This window comes from Mus caroli, chromosome 5, assembly GCF_900094665.2.
Source record: "Mus caroli chromosome 5, CAROLI_EIJ_v1.1, whole genome shotgun sequence".
NCBI lineage: Eukaryota > Metazoa > Chordata > Mammalia > Rodentia > Muridae > Mus > Mus caroli.
Window position 1 is genome coordinate 69528008 of NC_034574.1, and position 24783 is coordinate 69552790.

The window sequence follows — 24783 nt, forward strand, 5'->3', positions numbered from 1 at the left end:
TCTTGCGCTCATGCACCTACTGAGACTGTGCAGTCTTACTTCACGTGAGCTTTCTATAGCTGTGACTACTACACCACTCTTTGACAGCCAGCTACAAGAAACTTTGACTACTCGAGACCGAGAGATAAACAGCCTCCGGCGCCAGCTTGATGCATCTCACAAGGAGCTTGATGATGTTGGGAAATCTAGAGAGATCTCTTTTAAGGAAAATAGAAGGTTACAAGATGACCTGGCCACAATGGCGAGAGAAAATCAGGTATGAAACCAGGCAGAGATTTTTCATGAACTTACTTTTTTGCTAAGTATTAAACTTCTAAATACATTCTTCAAAAATGCAACAATGTTGAATGTAAGCAGGGTAACTCCTTGAGGGAATGGTGTCTGTCGGCATCAGCAAAGGTAGTTCTCAGAACACAGCCAGCACAGCACAGCGGCCTGACAACGCAGCGCAGCGCAGCGCAGGACAGTCTTCTTTCCATCTGGAGTTGAACTTCCTTCCTAGGAGTTGGGTTGGTTTGTTTGCTTGCTTGTTTGTTTGTTTGTTTGTTTGGACCCAGGGTCACGTGTAGTCCCAGCTGGCCTTGAACTCCCTATGTAGCCAAAGGATGCTAATCCTGATCCTCTTCTGTCACCTCCCAAGGGTGGGAATGACAGGTGTGTTACCAGGCCTGATACTGTTTAGTCTTTGCTGCTAAGGAGCATGGCTTTTGTTGGGGTGGGGAGGACACAGCATCAGTCTTAGGCACGTCTTTTATGTAAAAGGACCATTACAGGTTTAACAACTTGTGCTTACTTCCATTCTCTTAGAGACGTATCTGTAAATCAATAACGATATTTTAAATAGCAGATGTTGTAAAGTTTTGTTTGTATTAGTTTATTACAGAATTATGCTATGGAGACTGATGATTTCTTTTATGTAATATAAAAATTGCTTTCAGTATTATTCAATGTCAACCATATTGTAGTTATATCAGCTTTCTAATACCAGCTAACTGGCCCTGATGTAAAATCAAATACAAGGTCAGAACTGTCATGGGAGTTTTTTGTCAAAGTTTGCTAAAAAGTCAAGATCTGGACTAGGGAGATGGCTCAGTGGGTAAGGGTGCTTGCTGTAAAATGAAGTAAGATATTCTGAGTTCAAATCCCCAGCACCTGTGTAAAAGGGCTGGCATGACTGCCTGTGACCCCAGAGTTGGGGTTATAGACTAGCAGATCATGGGAGCTTGTAGGTCAGTCAGCCTTGCTGAAATGGGGAGCGTCACTCTCAGTGAAAGGTCTGTCTCCGGAGAAAGGGGGAGGGAGACAGAGAGCCCCATATCTGGCATCCTCCTCTGCTCTGTGTCTCTGACATCAACTTGTACACCTATGTATATATGCGTTCACTGCACACTCAACAAGCGCGCACGCGCACACACACAAACACACACACACACACACACCCCAAGGCCAGCCATGAAAAAATGACACAGTAGAGGTTTTCCACACTTTTCTTGTTCAGTTCCAAAGGAGCTGTGTGCTCATGACTGCAGCCTGACCGGCTCTCTGCTCTGCTGTGTGCATGTGACTGCGACCTGACTGTCTCTCTGCTCTGCTGACTTCCAGGAGATCTCACTGGAGCTGGAAGCAGCAGTGCAAGAAAAAGAAGAGATGAAGAGCAGAGTCCATAAGTACATCACTGAGGTGTCGCGGTGGGAGAGCCTGATGGCCGCCAAGGTGAGAAACATTGTTTAGCTTGCACTTAAGACTGGCTTTCTAAGAACTCTCTTGTATCTTTAATTCTGCCTCCAGCCTTAAATGTTGCGCATTTGAGATTAGATATTAGATATTTGAGAGTAGGAGTCTTTCCTACTAAGTTTATATTTCTCCGTTTATCTTAGGATAACCTATATGCATGCTATGTTTCCTAAATTCAAGCAGCTTCCAGTGTTACCACTGTGTGTGTGTGTGTGTGTGTGTGTGAGAGAGAGAGAGAGAGAGAGAGAGAGAGAGACAGAGACAGAGACAGAGAGAGACAGAGAGAGTTTGTGATATAGATGTTCCATTGACAGTACGGACTTAGAAATAATGTAATTGCTCTTAAACCAGGAAAGAGAAAATAAAGACTTGCTGGATAGATTCCAGATGCTCCACAGCCGTGCTGAGGACTGGGAGGTCAAGGCTCAGCAAGCGGAAGGGGAGAACAGCTCAGTCCGCCTGGAGCTGCTGTCTATCGACACAGAGAGAAGGCACCTGCGGGAGCGAGTGGACCTCCTGGAGAAGGAGATCCAGGAGGTGAGGCTGCGCTGTCCAGGAAAGGGGCTGGGTAGGAATGCTCTACCACTGCCATGCTCTAGCAGGTGCCCGGTCCCTTTTCACAGTAGTAAGAGACAGGTGGCAGAAGGTTTGCCATTCGGCCACTCATAAGTGTGTGGTCCCATGCATTATGTACATTCTTAACAGTGTGCTAATCTTCACCTTGTGAAGTTCTTCCATCTTCAGGCTCATTCACTCTCAAGTGTGTCTGTCTTAAGTCACCTTTTGTCCTTTTCCAAGGCTGCATAATAACGCATTCAAATGTGCTTTAGCCGTTCACCTTTCAGTGAAGTTTATTTACGTCCACACTTGGGATATTGAGAGTCCTGTTCCTATTGACATGGTGTGCTAGTTGCTTTCATGGGTGCTGGGCAAAACGACTAGCTGTGGGCCAGAGAAATGGCTCAGGAGTTGAGCATTTAGACATAAATAAGCTTTCATCATAATGACAGTTGAAGAAAAATTTTATTAATATAGTTTTAAGTTCAGTTAAATTAATAAGGACTCACAGTTTGATATAATTAGATTGCCTATTTCTTGGTATAAATTTCAACTTGGTATAAGTTTAGTATGTATATGTGTGTGTGTGTGTGTATATATATATATATATACACACACACACACACAATAAACTTTTAGACTATTATTTTACAGTAATATCTTTGCAGATATAACCAAGTAAAATGGGGCCATGCGTAAGACTAACCCTTATAAAATGAGGACAATTTAACAAGCAAAGACATATCGCAGGCCAGAGGCAGACACTGCTGACAGTCGCTTCATGCTCACTTTGGAACCTCAGATACAGGCTGAGCGGGTTGTGCTCCAGCATCTCCAGAGGGAACCGCCTTGCTGCCACCTGACATCTGTGTCTCTCACCCCCGGAGATGCAAAGAGGAAATGTCTGTTGCTGCCACAGCTCCAGGACACCAATTCAGACTTGGGGATCACGAAGGGGGTCAGAGCTGTTACAAACACTGGAAAGCCTAGAAGTCTCACAATCGAGTAATGAGCAGAAACTAGAAATGGTTTAGGGGTGTGGTGGGGAAAGCCTGGATTGTCTTAAAGGTTTGCTGGCAAAATACCCATAACACATAAGGTTACGAAGAAAATATTTTTTTTAAAGTAATATTGGCTCTAGTGTCCAGATCTGAAGGGGAAATGATGCCCCTCATTGTTATCAGTGAGTTCTCTTGCTGTGATAAAGCACCATGGCCAAAGGGACTTACGGAAGAAAGAGTTTACTGGGATTTCCAGGTCCAGAGGGGGTGTTCATAACGGGCTGAGGGCGACAGGGCAGCAGGGCACAACAGGAAGCTGAGGTCACTCACACAGAAAACAGAGTAAGCCAGGGGTGGGCAGGGCTACAAACTCCCTAAGGCCATCCCCAGTGACACACTTCCTCCAGCAAGCTTCCATGTCCCAAAATTTCCATAGCCTCTCCAAGAGTGCCACCAGCTGGAGACCAGAGGATTCAGCCACCAGAGCCTGTGGAGGACATCACTCAGTCAAACAGCACACTCAAGTTAGCAGCATCTGTAATGGCAGGCCTCCAAACTCCAAAGTAACTACAAATTCTTCGTTAGAGAAATGGTTCCTTATAGTTTTATTCCTTATTATTGCTAATATTCTTATGTGCTGTATAGAATGAGTTTGTGTAGGTCTTTTGTTTCGCTTTGTCTGTTTTTGTCGTGCTGAGGTTGGGTACTCATGCATGCCAGGAGGGCGTCCTGCCAGTGAGTGGAACATGCAAGCATTTACTTTTCTGTAGCTGTAATAGCTCATAAGTCTGCTTGCAAATATTGCTGTTTTTTAATTGATTGATTTCTGAATTGACTAATAAAATCTCAAGGCATTTACACTATTAATTAAGCCTTCTTTACTGAACTTACCCATCCATCCCCAAGCTGAGACTTTGACTGGACTAGTGTGTGCTCTCGTTAAAGTCATTTTGCTTTTTAAGAGTGGCTATCTTCCTGAAACCCCAAAGTAGATTTCATATAAATTCATAGTTATCGTATAAATTTTAAATAACAAGAAGTTTAAAATGTGTGTTATCTTGGGGAAGTCTTTGATGAGTATTTCAAATTTCACTCATTATTTCAAAAATCATTAAATCTTATAACCAATGAAACTAGACTAAATTTAAATATAACTTTAGGTATTTAGTATTAAAATAAACCCTACTTTTGAAATTTAGAATTTAAAAGAAATATATATAAATATATTTTTATATTATATGTTACTATGTGATGAGAAAAACAATATTATAACAAGGGACATTTATAAGGAAAAAACTTAAAAAGCACTCATTCACAGCACTTCAGTATAATTTTCATCTTTGTATCTTCTAAATATATACCTGAGATATTTAGTTATTATGGTTAATAATTATATGTCATTCCTTTTATGCATTAACTCCCTCTTTGGCTGTCTTAAAATAGCACATTACTTCCTGAGAATGTTTTAGCATATGCAAGAATTGGCACTTGGTTTTCTGACGGAAGTCTGTAGCTACACAAATCCCAGAAGCTGTCTTTGAAGGCTTGCACTTTGAATGACTGAGTTACTCATGTTTGGCTTTGTGTTCTCAGCACATCAATGCCCATCATGCGTACGAGTCTCAGATCTCGTCAATGGCTAAGGCCATGTCTCAGTTAGAAGAGGAGCTGCGACGTCATGAGAGCGAGAAAGCCACCGTGTTAGGTGACGTGTCGTCTCTCCGAGAACTGTGCATCAAGCTCGACTCAGGCAAAGACGTCATGACCCAGCAGCTGAGTTCCAAAAGCCTGGAGCTGGAGCGGGTAGGTGCTGAGACGCATGGGTGGGCACTCACTCACGGCCCGACTTCACGTTCTTTTTTTGGGTGTTCCGTTTGTTCCCTTTGACTGCAAGATTTTGATGACTGGGTTTGACCGCCTGGCTGCTGAGGTTTGTCTAGGGAGCATGAGAATGAGATGGGGTGTAGCTGAGCCGGGAGTCCTTGCCTTCTTGTGAGACACACTGGATTTGGTCTCAGCACTGCAAGAAGATAAAAAGCAGATAAAATTGGGTTCGGAATAGATGGTACTTAAGAAGTTAGGCATTTTCTAGGTGTAGATCAGGAATATACATTCTTTTTTTTTTTTTTTTTTTTTTTTTTTTTTCTGAGACAGGGTTTCTCTGTGTGGCCCTGGCTGTCCTGGAACTCACTTTGTAGTCCAGGATGGCCTCGAACTCAGAAATCCGCCTGTCTCTGCCTCCCGAGTGCTGGGATCAAAGGCGTGCACCACCACCGCCCGGCTACATTCTTTTTTTATTTAAAATTAAATTTTGGTTTAAAGACTAAACAGTTTTCTAACTTGAATTTTTTAATAATAAAATCTCAAGGCATTTACATTATTAATTAAGCCTTCTTTACTGAACTTGCGCATCCCCAAGCTGAGACTTTGACTGGGCTGTGTGTGCTCTCGTGTGAGCATGTCTTTGGTTTCTCTTGTCAAGTCGTGTGTTGAGAAGTTACAGCACTTGCTTCACTGTGGCCAGAGAATTGGCATGCTGCAGAGAGCATGGACTCATGGCTGATGGGGCGGGAGGCTTATCATATCCTTACCCTCTCATGATGAGGGAGATGGCTGATCATCATTGGAGAGGCAGAGTACGCCTTAAAGCCAAGGGGACTTTAAATCACGATGCTCTTATTACAACTAAAAAAAATGTTTTAAAGTCTTCCAACTGGCACTCAAAAACGTAACAACCGGACAATCGCTGTTATACTGTAAGATAAAGAATTTTTCAGTATATCCAGAAGATGTCCCAACCGGTAAAAAGGACACATGCTCCACTATGTTCATAGCAGCCCTATTTATAATAGCCAGAAGCTGGAAAGAACCCAGATGTCCCTCAACAGAGGAATGGATACAGAAATTATGGTACATTTACACAATGGAGTACTACTCAGCTATTAAAAAGAATGAATTTATGAAATTCCTAGCCAAATGGATGGACCTGGAGGGCATCATCTTCAGTGAAGTAACACAATCACAAAAGAACTCACACAATATGTATTCACTGATAAGTGGATATTAGCCCAAAACTTAGGATACCCAAGATATAAGATACAATTTGCTAAACGTATGAAACTCAAGAAGAATGAAGACCAAAGTGTGGACACTGTGCACCTTCTTAGAATTGGGAACAAAACACCCAGGGAAGGAGTTACAGAGACAAAGTTCGTAGCTGTGATGAAAGGATGGACCATTTAGAGACTGCCGTATCCAGGGATCCATCCCATAATCAGCTTCTAAACGCTGACACCATTGCATACACTAGCAAGATTTTGCTGAAAGGACCCAAATATAGCTGTCTCTTGTGAGACGATGCCGGGGCCTAGCAAACACAGGAGTAGATGTTCACAGTCAGCTATTGGATGTATCACAGGGCTCCCAATGGAGAAGCTAGAGAAAGTACCCAAGGAGCTAAAGGGATCTGCAACCCTATTGTTGGAACAACATGATGTACTAACCAGAACCCTGGAGCTCTTGTCTCTAGCTGCATATGTATCGAAAGATGGCCTAGTCGGCCATCAATGGAAAGAGAGGCCCATTGGACTTGCAAACTTTATATGCCCCAATATAGGGGAATGCCAGGGCCAAAAGAATGGGAATGGGTGGGTAGGNAAGTGGGGGGCGCTATGGGGGACTTTTGGGATAGCATTGGAAATGTAATTGAGGAAAATATGTAATAAAAATATTAATAATCAAAAAAAAAAGAATTTTTCAGACTAAGCCTAAACTTTTGCTGAATTAATGTTTGTTTTTTTCTGTAGGCGGTAGCAGAATTAGAGAATGTAAAATCAGAATCAGAACTGTTAAGAAAACAGCTGACGAATGAGAGACAGACAATTAAAAACCTTGAGTCGTTGTTAGCTACAAACAGAGATAAAGAGTTCCAGTCCCATTTAACCTCCCACGAGAAGGACACAGAAATCCAGCTGCTGAAGGAGAAGCTAAATCTCTCAGAAAGCAAACTGTGAGTGTCGCTGAGCCGTGCGTGGGGAAGTGTCTTTGACAAAGTAGTTTCAACTTGCGAGGTAGCGAGGGCACAAACCCACGGTCCCTGACTCTCCTAACTGCTGCATCTGGACATCCAGAGGAGTCACTCAGGAGACATGGGGTTTGAAGCCGTAGACGTGCACATCTTCATCCCCAAGGTGGGCCGTGGGAGCGAGCCAGGGAAGAGTGAACTTCATGGGAGGACCTGAGTCTGAGGAGTGAACAAAGGCTTTGCTGAGGGGAGGCGTGTCCAGGTGAGCTGGTTGTAGACATGAAAGGCTTGGAGTGGGTGAGATTTGGTTCTCAAGTGCTTTGTTCATCACCATCAAGGGGACTGGTGATGACATCATCCCAGAAGAGAAGAGCCTGGACTTGCGAGCATGCAGAAAAATGGGCTTTGTACAGGGCCAGGGGAGTTGAGACAGTGTTCTTTGTGAGGCAAGAGGCAAGGAAGAACCAAGGAACCTGTGTTGCATCCTGTGTTGCTAGTTCATGGACTGTGCAGATGCTCCGTTGAGAGAGCCCCTGTTGAAAAGCTGTGATCCTTGTCTGTTCTTAGGAATCAGCTCATTTGAATCTGCACTTGATTCTACAAAAAGAGGTCATTCGGTTTTTTATTTCTAAGATCTATACATTTTTTTTTTTAAGAACTACCCAAAGCCGAGAAACCTCCATGCTTCGGACTAAAGTAACACAGTTGCAGACAGATTATGATAATCTGAAAAGGCAGATGTCAAACGAGAAGTACGAACGGTAAGACAGTTCTGTAGCAATACACAGTATTTCTGCATATCTTCTATCCCATTTAAAGAGTACTTAATATGGTTTGCAAACAGCAAACTGCTTTAGTATTAATCTGTAAGCTACATTTCTTAGGCACTTCCTGCTATAACATTGAAAAAAAAAAAAAGGTTTGAGCAACTGTACTACGAAGAAAAGCTGAATACTGAATAACTGAAGGAAAGGACAGACTGGGGGCCTCTGAGGGGACAGCCAGCACTGACACACTCCTGACACTGGAAGGCACAGTGTGATGGAGAAAGTGGGCTCCTTTGTCATTAAAGTTTGGGAGATTAGAGGCACAGAGAAGGCCAAGTGGATATGCAGAGAAAGATGAGAGAGAAGGGCAGAGGAGGGAAGTGTGCAGTGCGGGAGCACTGTTCTCAGGACCTGGACTCCAGTGACAGCGACATTAGTGAGGTATAAGTGACTGAGGACTGCTTCAGACGTGGGTGTGTAAACAACTGTTCACATACACACACACACACACACACACACACACGTGTGTGCAGTCATGATGGTGCTCCCCTGTAGTCCTCAAACTCAGTAGGGTGAGACAGAATGCTGGTGAGCTTGAGAACAGCCTGCCCTTCATAGCAAAAGCCTGTCTCTAGAAGAAGTGTGTAACTGCTGGGGTAGAGGAGACTGTAGAAGTTTATTGGCATTGGAATTTGAACTTCTCTGCCTAGAATCAGGAAGGACTTGATAGAGCAGGCCCAGAGAACAACACAGATGTGAGGCTGGGCAGAAGCCAAGGGTCCAGTGAAGAATAGGAGATGGCTGTGGAGGAAGAATCGGAACCAGGAAAGGACAAGGCAGGAAGTGGATGTGCTCAACTGCACCAAACACCGCACAAGATGTAGAAATGGCCAGGAAGCCGCACGTTATATAAAGCTTAAAGAAGAAAGTGAGTGCCCCCGGCATCACTATTAATATTTTGAGTTAACATCTAGTTGTATATTGGTTTTGGTTTTTGTTTGCTTTCGTTTGATTTTTTGAGACAAGCTCTCTCTCCTCATGCCTTGCCCTCCACCCCCCAAGTACTGGCATTACAGGCACATGCCAGCAATGGCATTACAGGCACACGCCACCCTACTGGCTTAATGGGGATTTGTATATTTTTGAATGTATACTTGGTATCCTAACTTTTTAAAACTATCATTAAAATATCATTGTGGTTGTTATGTTTTTAAATGTTATTTGTTAATGCCCTAATGTTCTGATATAGCTATAGCATAATTGCTTTGAATAATTTCTTCTAATATATATTCTTTTAATTGAAATATTTTACATACTCCTGAAAACAACTAGAAATTGGGGCTGGAGAGATGGCCCAGTGGTTAAGAGCACTGGCTGCATTTTCCCAGGACCTGGTACCTCCACAGTGGTTTTCAGCCGTCCATAACTAACTCTCCTCTGCCTTTTACAGTCACCAGGCACATGTGTTGTACAGATATATACCTGCAGGCAAAGCCCTCATACACAGAAAATAAAGTGAATCAACCTTTTTTTTTTTTTTTAAATCCTGCAAATTTGGCTAAAGTATATAAGGCTAGGCCAGGCATCCTACCCACTTGTAGTTCCAGCTGCTTGGGAAGACCAAGGCAGGAGAATCCCTTGAGCCCCTGAATCCAGGGTAGCCTGGGTAACACAGTAAGGCCCCATTTCAAAGATGAAGCCAACTAAAATAAAATAAAGGTGGTAGAAACATAGATTGCACAAGCAGGTGTTCTGTAGTGGACTAATAACCCCTGATAGCCACGTGTTAGGTTCTCCTGGTGCTTATAGCATATAATCTTCACTTACAGAGAGCGAGCAATCCAAGAGATGCGCCGACTTGGTCTTCCTACATCACCTCTGAGCTCTACTCTGAAATCTCCTGTACAGACTCCTGATCATATCAATGCATAGTTACCAGGAAGGTATGTACTGGGTACCAAGGACAGGTAAAGATAACCTGTAGTTGTAAAAATTTTGGAATTGCCCTGTCAGGGAAAGAGAGATGGCTTGGAAAGGTGTTCCCAGGGACTTCCTGGAGCAATGGACATGTCCTGTGTGTTGGTGGCATGTCATAGTCACATGGTATGTGCAGGTGATGTGCATCAGCTGCACATGTGCTCTGTGCATTTCACTGTGTGTTAACCTTATCTAAACAGAACAGGAAGGGCTAGGAGTATGGGTCTGTGGAGGAGCACTCGAGGAGCATGCAGGAGCCCTGGGCTCACTTTTAGCACTGCAGAGGAGTGGGGGAATCAGCAATTGCTAAGAAATATGAGATGTCACAGGACGGTATTAACCAGCTACCAAATTCAGTGTACAAATAACAGCTGATGACGTGGGAAAGGCTTAGAGACAGTGCAGGAGGTGCAGAGCGCTCAGTGTGGCAGGGATGGCGGGCTGTGGGGAACAGGGTGGGAGAAAGCTTCAAAAGTTAGGACGGGGCATACAAACCATGTGAAGGTGACATCACATGCAGATGTAGACTCAAACTCACCCGTCCTTAGTGTAGGGTGCATATAAAGAGGCTGAGTGAAAGACTGTCTGTAGTGGATCTGCCTCACAGCCGTGTCTGAGCCACATAGGGAGCCAGACATAGGGAGAATAGTAAGAATTTGCAGTAGATCCCAATATGAGTTCAGAAAACTCTTCTCAGCTCTTAGGAGGTGGAGCCAGGAAGGTCAGGAGTTCAAAGTCATCCTTAGCTGCACCATAAGTTAGGCCCACCTAGGCTACGTGAGACCCTGCCTACAACAGGCAGAGAGTCAAGAGAAGGTGCCATATCAAGGGTGCATAGCTCACTGGGACTGCATTGGCACATCTAGTTGGCGTGCACCCAGACACAGAAAGCATAGACGCAAACTCTGCTCTCAGGCTCTCTTAACCGTTAAAGCATGGGTTCTTTCTCCTTTGTTTTGGGGTTTTATCAGTGAAATTGTACATTTCTGGCTTCTTATTATCTGTGGTGCACTTGTGAGGTCCAGCCACAGCCATATGTGTGTGCCATTGGATGGTTATTACCACTGCATAGTGCAGTATCCTGACGTGTACTTAAACCATTAGTTCACACTCTGCGGTTGACAGGCGTCTCCCTGGCTGTTAGGAAGAGTGCCCTGCATATAGATTCAGGATTGAAATTGCCGACATCACTTATTTCCAAGCTTCCATAGACATGAGGATCTGTTCCCAAGGAGTTGATGTCAGGATGCCTCTGGCTGACGCAGAGTTGAAGACCAGTTCCTTGGAGATAGGAAAGAAGCCTGAGTCAGACCCTGGCTTTGACAGATAGTTACTGAAGAATGCAGACTCACTCACTGACAGAAATGGTTGAGTCAGTTTCTTCAACGTGATGCATTTCTTTGCCTCTTTTAATAGCATCACTGTGTGTAGAAGATAACTAGCATCTCCTCAGAGGCTCCGAGTCCCAGCACCAACAAGGGCTGCTCTGTGGCTTCACATCCTGAGGCCAGTGTCTCGGGCCCGCTCTAATGATGGCTGATGGCTGCTTTTTGCATGAATTTTTATGTTCTTAAAATGTTTATTTTCCTGTCACCTGAGTCACTGCGCCCTTACACCCAGTCGGGTACGGGGTTGTTTTGAGGGTGCTTAGGTTTACCTTTGGTTGCAGTGCCTCAGAACAAGGTGCCAAACACATTTCCATTCCTGACTGTTGATGGCTTAGCTGTGTGGTTGGCCAAGTAGAATGTGGGACCAACAGCCCCTGCCTCTCCACATAACGTTCAGGAGCATCATCCAGCCTTACAGATGGTCCAGGACAGCCGCTTATCTTCACGAGCAAAGCTGGGTGGCTAGGCTGTGATATCCCCATGGCTTGCACATCTAAAAGTCCTACTTGCTGGCCTCTCACATCAGGTAGCCTCTACAAGAGTCAGCTGTAACCCATGAGAAAGAACAGGAAGTGAAATGGCAAGTGATTCATTGGTGTTGTGGGATGGGGGGGGGGGGNGTCTTGACTTTGTAGATCTCCTAAAAAGTTCTTGGGGACTTGGGATTCTTGGACCTCATAGGAGCCACTGACAACGTCTGGGGACCCTCCACTGTGTAGACTGCTCACCGAGCATCAACAGGCCCCCTGGTTTGGTTCCCAGTGTCTCATAGTAAATGTCTACGTAGTGTGTGTGTGTGTGTGTGTGTGTGTGTGTGTGTGTGTGTGTGTGTGTGTGAGTGAGATGTGTTCGCCTGTGTGTGAACTCAGTGCTGGATGGCCTCTGTCAAGCTCCACCTTACCCTCTCAGGCAGGGCTCTCCCTGGCAGTTAGATGGGTTGGCCAGCAAGCCCCTGAAATCGATCCTTCCTTGCATTCCCCTGCTCGAGCTCTTTACCCACTAGCACTCCTCTGCAGCCCATGTTCCACAGAGCTCCGCTGTTTCTGAGCCACCGGCGCTGCTGTAAGCTCTGGCTATCCTCGCTCCACCAGCTCTTACGGTGGTTATCATTGTAATCCTCCTAGTCTAGGTGCATCACAAACTATTACAACTGTTAACAATTCACAACTTACAATTTTGTAATAATTGACAATTGATTCTGAAAGTATCACAGTGCATTTATTAGCCAATAATTCCTTTTTGTAGAAGTTTCTTGGGAAATATCACAAAATTGAATGTTAAAGGATTTCTCCAATGAGCACTGAGACACAAATTACATGCACATAAAATCATTTCTCAGATTAGTGTCTCTCTAATAGTAAAAATGGATAACCTAGTTTTATTTTTTATTATGTTTTTATTAACACCACAAGAAATAGGGAAAAAACTGTCATGAAGTCAACAGAACCCTTCCGACAGTTAATTCTCTGCCACACACCAACTAGGTGTCCTGTAATGTAACTCTATTCCTTAAACTGTTCTCCTCGAAGACCATGTCAGATCCCATTGGTGAGAGGGTCAGTGGACGCGACACCTCCCCGTGTGGGCTCCAGTTACAGTCCCAGATAACTGCTTCTGACCTTCCTGCTCTTAAACCCCGGATCCGTGCCGCACGGATCTCTCCCCAGGTTTGATTGAATTTGCTAGATGCTTATGCTTTGCTTATGGTCACCCAGTTACTACCAAAGATACCAGTGAATGGCCAAACACGCACAAGGCACAGGGTGTGTGTGCACAGCTTCCAGGGTTCGGCTCTCTGGAAGGTCTCCAACCCTGGTCTACTTGGGCCTTACAGAGGCTTCAGTACATGGCATAATACGTCATTAGCATCGATAACTGACCCTTAGCCTGCCCCGTCTCCACAGCCCTCAGCCATTAGTCTTCTCATCATTACTGCCGATCGCTCTCTGCACAAGTACTTTGGGAGCCTTTGCCAGGCTCAAGGGGAAGAGGAGGCCAGATGTTTGTCTTCTTCAACCACAGCATCACGGGAGATCACTGAGAGAACCTGTGACTCAGCAAACCAAATCCTGTTCTTACTGCCTCTCCCTTCGCGTGTCCAGCTATTCCTCAAGAAATAGAATGATGCTTCTTAAAGATGATGAGACTTGGAAAACAAGCTCTTGTTAGAGACTCTAATGGAAAACTATAGAATTTAAGTTTTGATTAATGTATTGAGTGACTAATTTTTGTCCTCATTTACCTTTCAGATTATGGTTTTCAGTGAGTTTCTGCATGGATTTTTTAAGAACACAGAGTAATGAGATATTTGAAGTCCTTGTTCCTGTGAATCATGAACACTGACACAAATTCTACCTCTGTCAACCTTTATTTAAATCAGTGGATATTTATGTAAAAATGTTTAGTTTTAAAAGAGCCTTATATGTATATTTTCATATGTGAAAAGACAAAATATGTATTAATAGCTTAACTGATGTGATATGTGAATTTTTATTATTCCCAACTAAAATTACTCCTTACAATGTGTCTATACTGTGAATTGCTTTGACATGCTCACATTATGCTTTAATAATCTGTGCCTTAGTGAACCATAATATATGCACGGAAGGATTCTTGCACTATTTAGGTGTGTTCGGTTTTCATGCCTGTGTTTATAGCCCATAGCATAATGAATTCAGAGAATGATCCGTTTGATGCTGTTCCATAAGTGTGACATCAGTCCATGTGTGCTGTCTATCACACAGCGGAGTCTATCTGAATCTAGTCTAGCAGAACTCTTTTTATTTTAAAAGTCAAGAAAGACTTTATGTGAGCTTCTGGTTCCAGAGAGTTAGGACTCCCTCAGGGAAGCAGAGGGGCTGACAGCGAGCTCACCACACAGAGCCTAGAGTGGCCAGGAAGTAGGGGGAGCTGTGTACTCCGAAAGCCCTCCCCCCAGGGACGCACTTGCTCCAGTAAATCTGCACCTCTTAGACCTCCTCAAACAGCACCCCCACACACCTGGGGCCAAGTGTTCAAGTCTCTGGGTCTGTCTGTGGGATACATTTCTCATTCAGACTACATTTTCTAAAACCAAATATTCAACTGATACCATTTTTCCCCCTGAGGTGTTTTTTGCTATTTCTGAAAGTTCAGACCTACTGGAGATCAATAAACTCAGCTACCTGTTGGGAAATTACTTACAATTTCATCAACTTTGAAAAACATTTTCCTGGCCTTAGAGGAAATGTGCCTAGTGATCTCATCACAGAACTGTGGATAAAATAGTTATCGCTGTGTGTGATAGTGCAAGCAGGAAGGGCGGCAGTGGGAGACACTTTTATCTATGTGGGCCTTATTCGGGCTGTCCTATGTGCTCTCCACATGACACTTTTTTTTTAAGAATTAAGTTAAAATATATTCAGAGTTTTGTAAAATAATAAATGAAAAATTTTTTTTGCTAACTAAATTCTTCAGTGTACTCGTCTAAAATTTCAGAATATGAAAGTATATAAAGTAAATATAGAAAAGTGTTTTTGTTAAAAGTCCAATATGCATCTGATAATACCTATTTGTGGCTTCAAATCCTATCTAATATCCCCAGTCTTTCCGAATAGTATGTCAACACCGTCCCTGTGCCGTGTAAATTGAAAACACCTTTTTATAACTTCCCTTTCAAGGTTGTGTAGCTCTGAAGAATTGAGGTGTGTGCCAACCCTCGGAAAAGAGTAGACATACAAAATAAAATGTCAGATGCCAATACTAATCATGTACCCACTGGTCACGTTTGAAGAAACCCCTCTTTTATAACTAGATTTCATTATGATTCAGAAAGAACTTAAAAGTCAGCACAGGCCAGCGAGTCAGCTGCGAGCAACCCGCTCTGTTTCCTCTTGGCTTAAAACAAGTTGCTCTCTGTGAACGTCCCTGAGGGTGGGTAGACATCCGGGTAACTAGTGTGCCTTATGTGGTCAGGATGTTCCCTTTGCAATAATTTGCTGCATATTTGAATACAGGACCACTTACTCTTCCACTATGTTTATAGTTTATTCTATCTCCTTTGAGTAAATTCATGTTTTATAGCAAAATATGAAAAAAAAGACCATTTACAATGTCATTCGGAAAGTCTTGTAGTAAATACATGTGATAAAATATCTGTCTCCACCTTTTCTCCCAAAGCAACAGCAAGACACACTTTCTTAAATGTTCATTTTTAGTGTTTTCTGTAATTATAAATTTGTTGCTTTCAAACTTGTTATTTTATAACCATCATACTGCAGGTGCTTTGAAGTGATTATCATTTTAAAAGTGATTATTCTTTTTATAAATGTTTTTACTTTTTTTTAAATAATTTTTAATCATGGAGCTTGATTATAGATTTGCCAATAAACATACTAGTCAATTTACTTTCTCTTTCTTTCCAACATGTTTTATAATTTTATATTAGTAATATTCTTAATTCTAAAATTAAGTAACATTTACTCAAACAAAACTTTATCATGATGGGACTTGGGAATATCTTTCTTGGGAAATATGCCAGCCATATATTTAAATAAATCCTTGATTTTTGGTTCAAAATACAAGAATTTAAATCAGAATTCCTAATGGGTGAACAAAATGCATTGACATGTGTTTATAGTTACACGGTCTTGTCGCTTTAAATAATTTTAACATTATTATTACTATATTTATATACTGCGTACCCATCCTCCCTGCTCATTGTAAATTTACCACACATGTCTCATACCCTTCTCTCCATTTAAAGATTTGACCACGTGGCTCACTGTCTGTCTTTCCACCATTAGCTCCTTCTAACATCAGTCTTTTTGTCAGTGCCTTTGGATCACAACATTGTAGTTACCTGGAGGACTTCTAGGAAAACCTACATATGAGCTCCTACACTCCATCAAATAGATGAGAATTTCTACGAATGAGGCATAGTCTTGCAGTTGACCAGATTTGTAGGACAAAGCACGAGTCATCTCCTGTGGAATGAGGCTGAAACACAAGGACTGGCTTTAATTTTTTACATTTATTAAAACATACTTGTGTCCTAATATGGTCTACTTTAGAGGAAGCTCCATCAGTCTCCTCTTGAAGCCTTGGTTCCCTGACCCAGACAGTGATGGGGTGGGGCAGGCCCTGCTTCTGAAAGTGACTTCTGTTTTTCTCCCTGCCATCTGGGGCTGAGTGGCTCCAACTTCATTCTTACTTTTCTGGTAAAAATATTTGATGTGTTGAAAGAAGATACAAAGGAGCAGGTTAACTCAGCCTAGGAGCTGGAGAGGAAGGCCAGCATCCTTATGATGTCAGAAGATGGTGAACTCGGGAGAGCTTCCGCCATATAGACAGAACGGCCACATGAAAGAAAGAGTGAGCAAACGAAAAATAAGCAAGCACAACCACAATGGCTAGGACTCTGGGATACAGTCAAGACCAAATCCAAGAGTCCATGGGAACACAAAAAGGAGCTGAGTTAAATAGTAAAGGCTTGGAGACTCGGTAGTGTCTGTAAAAATAATAGAAGACAAAAGTAGAGGGAGTAAGTATTATTGTGTCCTGCTTGAAGCCTTCCCAGGAGCAATAAGACAATGATACAGGATGCAAGTAGGAAAGGAAGAAGCCAATTTACCCCTGTTTGCAAATAATAGAATCCTATCTTTAAAAACCGTGAAGACTCCACCAGACAGCTGAATCCGGATGAACACTGAACAAAGCAGCCAGGTACAGAATTAACAACAGAATTAACAAAATCAGTGGCCTTGGGTACAGCAAAGCAGCTAGGTACAAAATTAACAAAATCAGTGGCCTTGGGCTCTTGCTTTATTATTTTATGACATTCTTATCCTGCTTTAAAGTGAGATGGGGTCAGTGGGACCCATAAATGCCAGAGGTGCCAAGGTGACTGAAGGGATTAGAGGAAAGGGTGGGGGCATATGTAAAATATGTAAAGAACTGAAAATATTCAACACTCCAAACCAAAATCATCCACCAATAAAAAGGCTTGTGAATTGAACAGGCAGCTCACAAAAAGAAGTGTAAATGAGTGGATTAGGGATATGTAGTTAGTAAACACAACGATCGTGACATCAAAATAACATCATATTTGCAGGAAAATGGGCCAATCTAAAAATCATGTTGTAGCGAGAATTTTGGTTTCTTTAAAAACACAGAAATATAAGAATGTGTTTTCATTTTAATCCCAGGTATGGTACATGAGGCTATTTTTGTTCGTCCACAGCAGGTGACTATGCTCTGCCTCGTGCTCTAGCGGGTGCATGATTTTGACAGCTATAGGTAGTTTCTGTGAGTGTGTGACATTTGGAATTCTGGAGACTCTTCAGAAGGTACATAAATGCTAGGGCCCCAAGTGTGGATTTTGGTTCATGGCTGGATGGTGTTGGTTGTGGTTTGTTAAGTAGCCATGTGCAAGGAAGAAAAAAGGAGGAGGAAGAGGAGGGGGAATTAGATATCCCGATAGTGAAGAGCACACTTACACCAAGGATCTCGATGCCCCTAATCAGGAGGAAGTAGTCTAATGATAACATTGATGAGCTCCTACATTCAATCCCCAATAACGAACACATAAGGCCATTTTTTTTAGTTACAAAGAAAACCTAAGAGTCAAAAGGGTTAAGTCAAACTTTTTTTCTGATCATAAAATTTTAAAATAAAAAGAAATTCTAGCATCTGGGAGTTTGAAACTTTTACAAATTTCCCTTGGGTGAAAGAAATCACAAGAGAACAAATGGAGAGCAGTGTGTATAATTCTATCCTAATATGCAAAAGACTAAGCAGGAGGGCTATAGTGGGTATGAGGCCAGCATAGTCCACAGTCTCAAAAGGCCAAAAGAAAAAAAGAAATCAAGAAAGAAATGAAATTATTTGGGACTTAGAATTAGTAATAATTGAGATAGAATCATCTGGAGTAGAGATGGTACGTCATCAGAAGACATACAATTTCACATCTGCGAGCAGAGAGCCATTAACAATCCAGTAAACATTACCCCAAGGTTAACACACACACACACACACACACACACACACACACACACACAGAGAGAGAGAGAGAGAGAGAGAGAGAGAGAGAGAGAGAGCAACAACTATTGCCTGCTAAAAATAAGACAGAAAGTCGGAAATTGAAAGATCAACAACACAGCGTGACATTTAGAAAATCAAGAATGGATCTTTAAAACAATAAGTTTAAAAACAAAAATCACAAAAACTTTAAAATAAAAAGGAGGAAGTAATTGCAGCAAATGAATGCATGAGACATCAAAAAACTAAAACAGAGGAGGAGGAAGGGAAAGAGGGGGAGGAGGAAAGGGAGGATGAAGACAGGAGGGTAGGAGGAAGAAGGGAAGGAGGGAAAGGAGGAGGAGCTAGTGGCATTCGATAATATAATGAATGAATTTAGTTAATTTCAAGAAAATTTAAAGTGCTGAAATTTGGAATAAAAATAATATAACACTTGGGCAGAACAATATGCAATAAAACAGTGGGTCTGGGATTTCAGTTTATGGACAAAGCTATGAGTTAGTATCTGAATGTTTCATGATGCAGGCAGGAAATGAGATTCTTGGGTCAGGGATAAAGGCCCCTATTGCTCATGGTACAGCAAGCAGCATAAGCGACGGGTCTGAGTTGGTCTCTTTCGTCCCAAGCTCCTGAGGCATGTGGAAAAGTCCAGATCAATAGCAGTCATGCAGAGGTTCCCATCACAGCTTAGCAGCACTTAGCTGTGCAAATTCATCTCTTCTGTAGCAGGTGCAACTTGCTCTTCCGTCCCAAGCTCCTGAGGCATGTGGAAAAGTCCAGATCAATAGCAGTCATGCAGAGGTTCCCATCACAGCTTAGCAGCACTTAGCTGTGCAAATTCATCTCTTCTGTAGCAGGTGCAACTTGCTCTTCCGTCCCAAGCTCCTGAGGCATGTGGAAAAGTCCAGATCAATAGCAGTCATGCAGAGGTTCCCATCACAGCTTAGCAGCACTTAGCTGTGCAAATTCATCTCTTCTGTAGCAGGTGCACCTTGCTCTTCGTAGACAATTCCTCAACCCTCAAGGCTGCTTACCTCAAACACAGTGCTGAGAATTTCATGGGTAAGCATCAGGAAGGGACTTGCATCCCTGGATCATCCACAGCGGTGTGCAAGGATGCTCAAAGTGCACAGAAAACTGTCTTCTTGGAGGAAAACCTACACTTTGGACCTAAATCTGGAAAACAAATGTAATTTCGTGTGTGTGTGTGGCGTTCAAGCACATTCATTGACTCTCTCTCTCTCTCTCTCTCTCTCTCTCTCTCTCTCTCTCTCTGTGTGTGTGTGGGGGGGGGGGTTCGAACACAAACAATTCATTGACCATCTTGCCTTAGATGGCCACCAGAGGCTGGGAGCCAATCTGTTCAATATCTCAATAGGCTTATCTCATTAGGATTCCCACAATCAGGCATGACTGACCTTTGTCACTCCTCCCCCACTTTGGGTTGTGTTGTCTAATGGCTCTAGATCATTATTACCTTGGATAAGAAACATAGGCAGTGTCTGTCACTGGCCACATTTCGCCTTGTCAGCTATACGTGATGCAACTCAAGTGTGAACATTAATCTTCATTGTCAGTTTGATGGGATTTAGAATCACCATGGCAACAAACCTCCACTGTGTCTGTGAGGGAATTGCCATAGAGAGTAACATGAGGAACCATTGTCCCTAAATGTAGGTAGCACCAGAACATGGTCCAGGGTCTCAGACTGTGTAGGAAGGGTGAGCTGAGCCCTAGCATTTAACACTCAGCTTCCTGACTGTGGGTATCATGTGACCACTGCCTTCGCCTCCTGCCACTATACCTTCACCTTTAAATTGTGAGCCAAAGTAAAGGCTTAGTCCCTTACACTGCTTTCGAGGCCTTTTATCACAGAAACAAGAACAGGAACAAATACACTGGAGACTGCTCTGCAGTCAGGAGAAACAGATGTATTCATAGCCTGTTAGAAAAGGGTTCTTCTAGTCTATGTTTGAATGTGCTTAAGGTAGAGTCCATGTCTAGGGGCGGGGGCCTTCTCCTCATAGCATTTATGGGTGGATCCAAAGAGGTGCAGTCCCACCAGTGTGGAGCAGACACGCCAACGTGAGTTTGTCTCCAGGGCTGGAGCAGCAGCTAGTTGGATGATGGCAGCAGCAGGTTGGGTTGGGCAAGCCATTGCACCTTCCTGACACAGGATGGCCATGGAATGAACTATGAAACCCTGATGTTGGATGTGGGAGTAAAAAGAGCACTCATTGCTATTGAGTTGGAGCCTCCTCAAAGAATGCTGATTTGAGATCGAACAGAATGTTCAAGAGTGGTCCATTCTGCCTCAGTACCATACAGGTCTGGTGGCTGGTTTCCTTAGGTACATCCTAAAACTGCCCACGTTGTTCTTAAGAAACCTGTCCTGGCCAGCAGACCTCTGCAAGTTCTGAGTTACCAGCCGTGTCTGCTGGTGGGACAGTGAGGACAGTCTTGAGAGGCCACTGAGGCTGACACTTCTGAGTTGCCAGCCCACAGGGCACTGTCCAAAGTCAGGGGACAGAGGCCCTCCTGCCAGATCTGGGCTTGCACACTGGTGGCAAAGGGAGATGGAGTTTGTCCCATTGACTTACCCCTTGCTTTAGGCGGTGACAAGGGTAATCCTTGATGGGACTTAATAGAGAAAAGATGAGGAGACAAGCACTTCTGCCCACACTTAGAACGACATTTTGTATCATAATATACATGAGGTTTAGGTCTTGGACGAGACCTGCAACCACTGCTCTACTAAATCAGTAATTCCCTGACTGTGCTCTAAACAACTGTCCTTATTCCACAGAGAATAGTAGACCTCATTCCTCACTAAGGAAGTTTCTCTTTAAGATGGAGGGAAACCATGACAGAAAGTCACAACCAATCAGAATACAGCATTGTGGAGCCAACTGATACATTTACAAAACACCTTAGCAACAGGGAGCCTTTTGGAAGAGGGAGCAGAAAGGTTGTAAAAGCCAGAGGAACTTAAGTTTTCTGTGAGTCTGTCTCTTAGAAATGTCAGGAGCTACACCTATGAAGTCTCACCAAGTTGACCGCCTAATCATGAGCCCTGCAAGGGATACAGCAATAGCCATATTTTTTTAAGTGTACAATTTAATGGCATCAAACACATTCATAATGTTATACAGCTCCCGTCCCTTCCCCTTTTCCTGGACTGTTTTATTGTTAAGGTACCACTGGGGTTGTTTTTAAAGGCCTTATTTAGATTTTAAAAAAATAAAGATACACACTAACCAGTGGAACTAGGCCGAGGTTTCCATTCATGTGTGAGAAACTCAGTCTGGCTTTTACTTCAAAGTTCTCCAGCCTCTGAGAATGAGTTGTGAAGTTGCACTTTTCCCATGTTCTGGAACGGTTTTTGCCTCCAAGGAAATTGTTGGTTCCTTTTGAGTTGGTAGGAACTGACCCACAAGTCAACTGGGCAATGTTAGAGAAAAACAGCCTGTGGTTTTCTTTATTTCTTCTACAATCACATTTCCTCCACCTTCTTCAGTTTCATGATTAGATTCCTGGAAATCTATTATTATTCTATTTAGAAATGCCTAGCTATTTCTCATTTCACTATGAAAGGCTTAAGTTTTATGTCTCTTGGCTGATAGGCCAGAGATTAATTAGTCTATGTTATCAATTTTTTATATGTATGTTTCCTAAGAATCACCTGTTATTTTGTTAAGTTTACTGTTTGTTTTCTATCTCACCAGCTTCTGCTACACACACACACACACCTCACATTCACACATGTATACACATGTATACAGCACACACAACACACACATACACACATATACAACACACACAACACGTACAATACACACACATTCATCACATACACACAATATACACATATACAACATACACACACACACATCTCACATTCACACATGTATACACATGTATACAGCACACACAACACACATGTATACAGCACACACAACACACACATCTCTCACATACACACAACACACACGTGTATATAACATACACACACACACACACACACACACACACACACACACACACACACACCAGATACAAATCAAGATTGATGTGGGTGAATTTACTGGAAAGTATCCTTTGTCCATCTTTAATACAAAAGTTGCTTAAAATAAAATTTCAACTAAGCAAGGCTCATAGGGGTTCACAGAGACTGAAGCAGCAACCACAGAGCCTGCATGAGTCTGCAGCAGGCCACACTCGCTGTGGTTCTTTAGCTTGGGGTTTTTGTTGGACTCCTAACAATGGGAGTGAGGGTGTCTCTGACTCTTCTTCTGCCTGCTCCTGGGACCCGTTCCCTCTTACTGGGTTGCCTTAGCTAGCCTTGATATGAGGTTACACTCCTGGTCTTATTCCATCTTGTAATGCCAAATTCAGTTGAAGTCACTAGGAGGGAGTGGATCTGGGGGAGAGGGGACACTGGGGAGGGAGGGACTTGGAGGAGTGGAGGGAGGGAGGACCGTGATCAGGATGTATGAGAGAAGGCAAAGTAAAAAACGGAAGTTCAAGAGGCTGGGGATGGAGCTTAGTTGTTGACCATTGCCTGACATGTGCAAGGCCCTGACTTCAATTCTCAGCACTAAACGCAAAAAACAAAAGCAAACAAACAAAACAAAGACCATGTAGGTAGGATTTTAATATAAATTTCTAATTCATTGACTTTTGGCCAAAGAATATAACATGTATGAATTTTGACCTCTGAAACTCATTGAGTTTTGTTGTATTTTTATCTAAAACTTTTTTTGTGAATATTGCAATTGTTTTAGCACAGAGTGTAAGTTTTCTGTTTGTTGGGCACACATTTGGTAGCTTTTCTATCAAGCTTGTTCATTTCTGTGTAGTCCCTTCTCTACTTAACAGAGCAGTTTCAAAGACAAAGTAAAACATGTCTCACTATAAAGTAGATTTACATACTTTCCTTTTTATTTTGGGCTTTGCCTTAAACCAAATGTTCTGTTGTCAGGTACATAGACTTTCAATATTGCTATGTACCTTTTTCAGACTTATTTATTTATTTTACGTATATGAGTGCTCTATCTGCATGTACACCTGCAAGCCAGGAGAGGAAATAGGATCCTATTACAGAGGGCTGTGAGCCACCATGTGATTGCTGGGAATTGAACTCAGGACCTCTGAAAGGACTCTGGAAGAGCAGCCAGTGCCCTTAACCGTTGAGCCATCTCCCCAGCCCTGCTATGTACTTTTGTTTGCAATTTTTATCACGTGGTATATTTTACCCTGAAATCCCTATAATCAGATATCAATGATACATCTTACGCTGTCTTCTTCGAAAACAGCTTTATCTGGAGATCTACAGTGATGGCTCAGTTAGGAAACCACTTATCATGCAAGCATGAGGACCTAGGTTGGGATCCCTGGAATCTCACAACAGTGCCAATGATGGCCATGCCTGTAACTCCAGCTCTGGGCGGACAGAGAAGGAGCTTGATCCCTGGAGCTTGCAGCCACACAGTCTAGTTGAGCTGATAAACCCCAGCTTCAGTGAGAGACTGTCTCAAAATATAACGTGGAGAAAGATTGAGGAAGATACCTAATGTCTACCCTTGGTACCTCCACATACACAGGTGCATACATGCATGTGAACCCGCACTTATATGTGCACACATGAACACATACAAATACACACAAAAAGATTTTAAAATATCTTTAAGAACTTTATTGATCCGTGACTGACAAACCACATAAGTCACCATTGTAGTGTATGATTTGACGGTATCTCAGTAGAGCCACAGTTGTGGAACAAATTCCACAATTATAAAATGCCCTCATCATTACAAATATCCACTCTCTGTTTTCTCTCAGCTCACCTTCCTCACATGACCTGTGGCTGTTTGAGGAGACTCGGCTATCTGCATACTCGATATAAGGAGATCTTGCCTTATATGGTCTTTTGTGTCTGGTTTCTTTCTCTTACTGTAATGTTCTCAAGGTTCAGCCCTAATACATACAAGGCTCATGTATGTGTTAATTAGCACTTCATTCTTTCTATTGCAAAATAAAATGTCATTATATCCCTATATAGCTAGCTTCAATATAGCTTGTCCCTTCCATACCTTCACTGTGAAGGTTTTTTTTTTTTTTCTTCCCTAAGAATCTGATCGATTTAGGCCTTACCTTTATGCTTAACATGTATTTTGAGTTTATTCTTATATAATTCTTTTGTATATATTCCGTTGCCCTTCTATATTTTGTTGGTATGAACTATGGACCAGTACGCTTGAGAAGTCGGAAGAAAGATATTCTGTCACCTGTCACCTTTCCAGCAGGACAGCTTACTA

The 24783-nt window shown here is 42.7% G+C and overlaps 1 protein-coding gene across 1 annotated transcript in view; it reads left to right on the forward strand.

The window, feature by feature from the left end:
* The window catches only part of Cep135 (centrosomal protein 135), a 60229-nt gene extending 44684 nt beyond the window's left edge, over positions 1-15545 (forward strand). The window contains exons 19-26 of the mRNA XM_029477920.1: positions 88-256; positions 1603-1713; positions 2086-2271; positions 4887-5096; positions 7100-7302; positions 7974-8078; positions 9914-10027; positions 13699-15545. Of these exons, the coding sequence (XP_029333780.1) occupies positions 88-256; positions 1603-1713; positions 2086-2271; positions 4887-5096; positions 7100-7302; positions 7974-8078; positions 9914-10016 (1087 nt within the window). The 3' untranslated portion in view covers positions 10017-10027; positions 13699-15545. The remainder of the gene's footprint in view (positions 1-87; positions 257-1602; positions 1714-2085; positions 2272-4886; positions 5097-7099; positions 7303-7973; positions 8079-9913; positions 10028-13698) is intronic.
* Positions 15546-24783: the final 9238 nt, after the last annotated feature.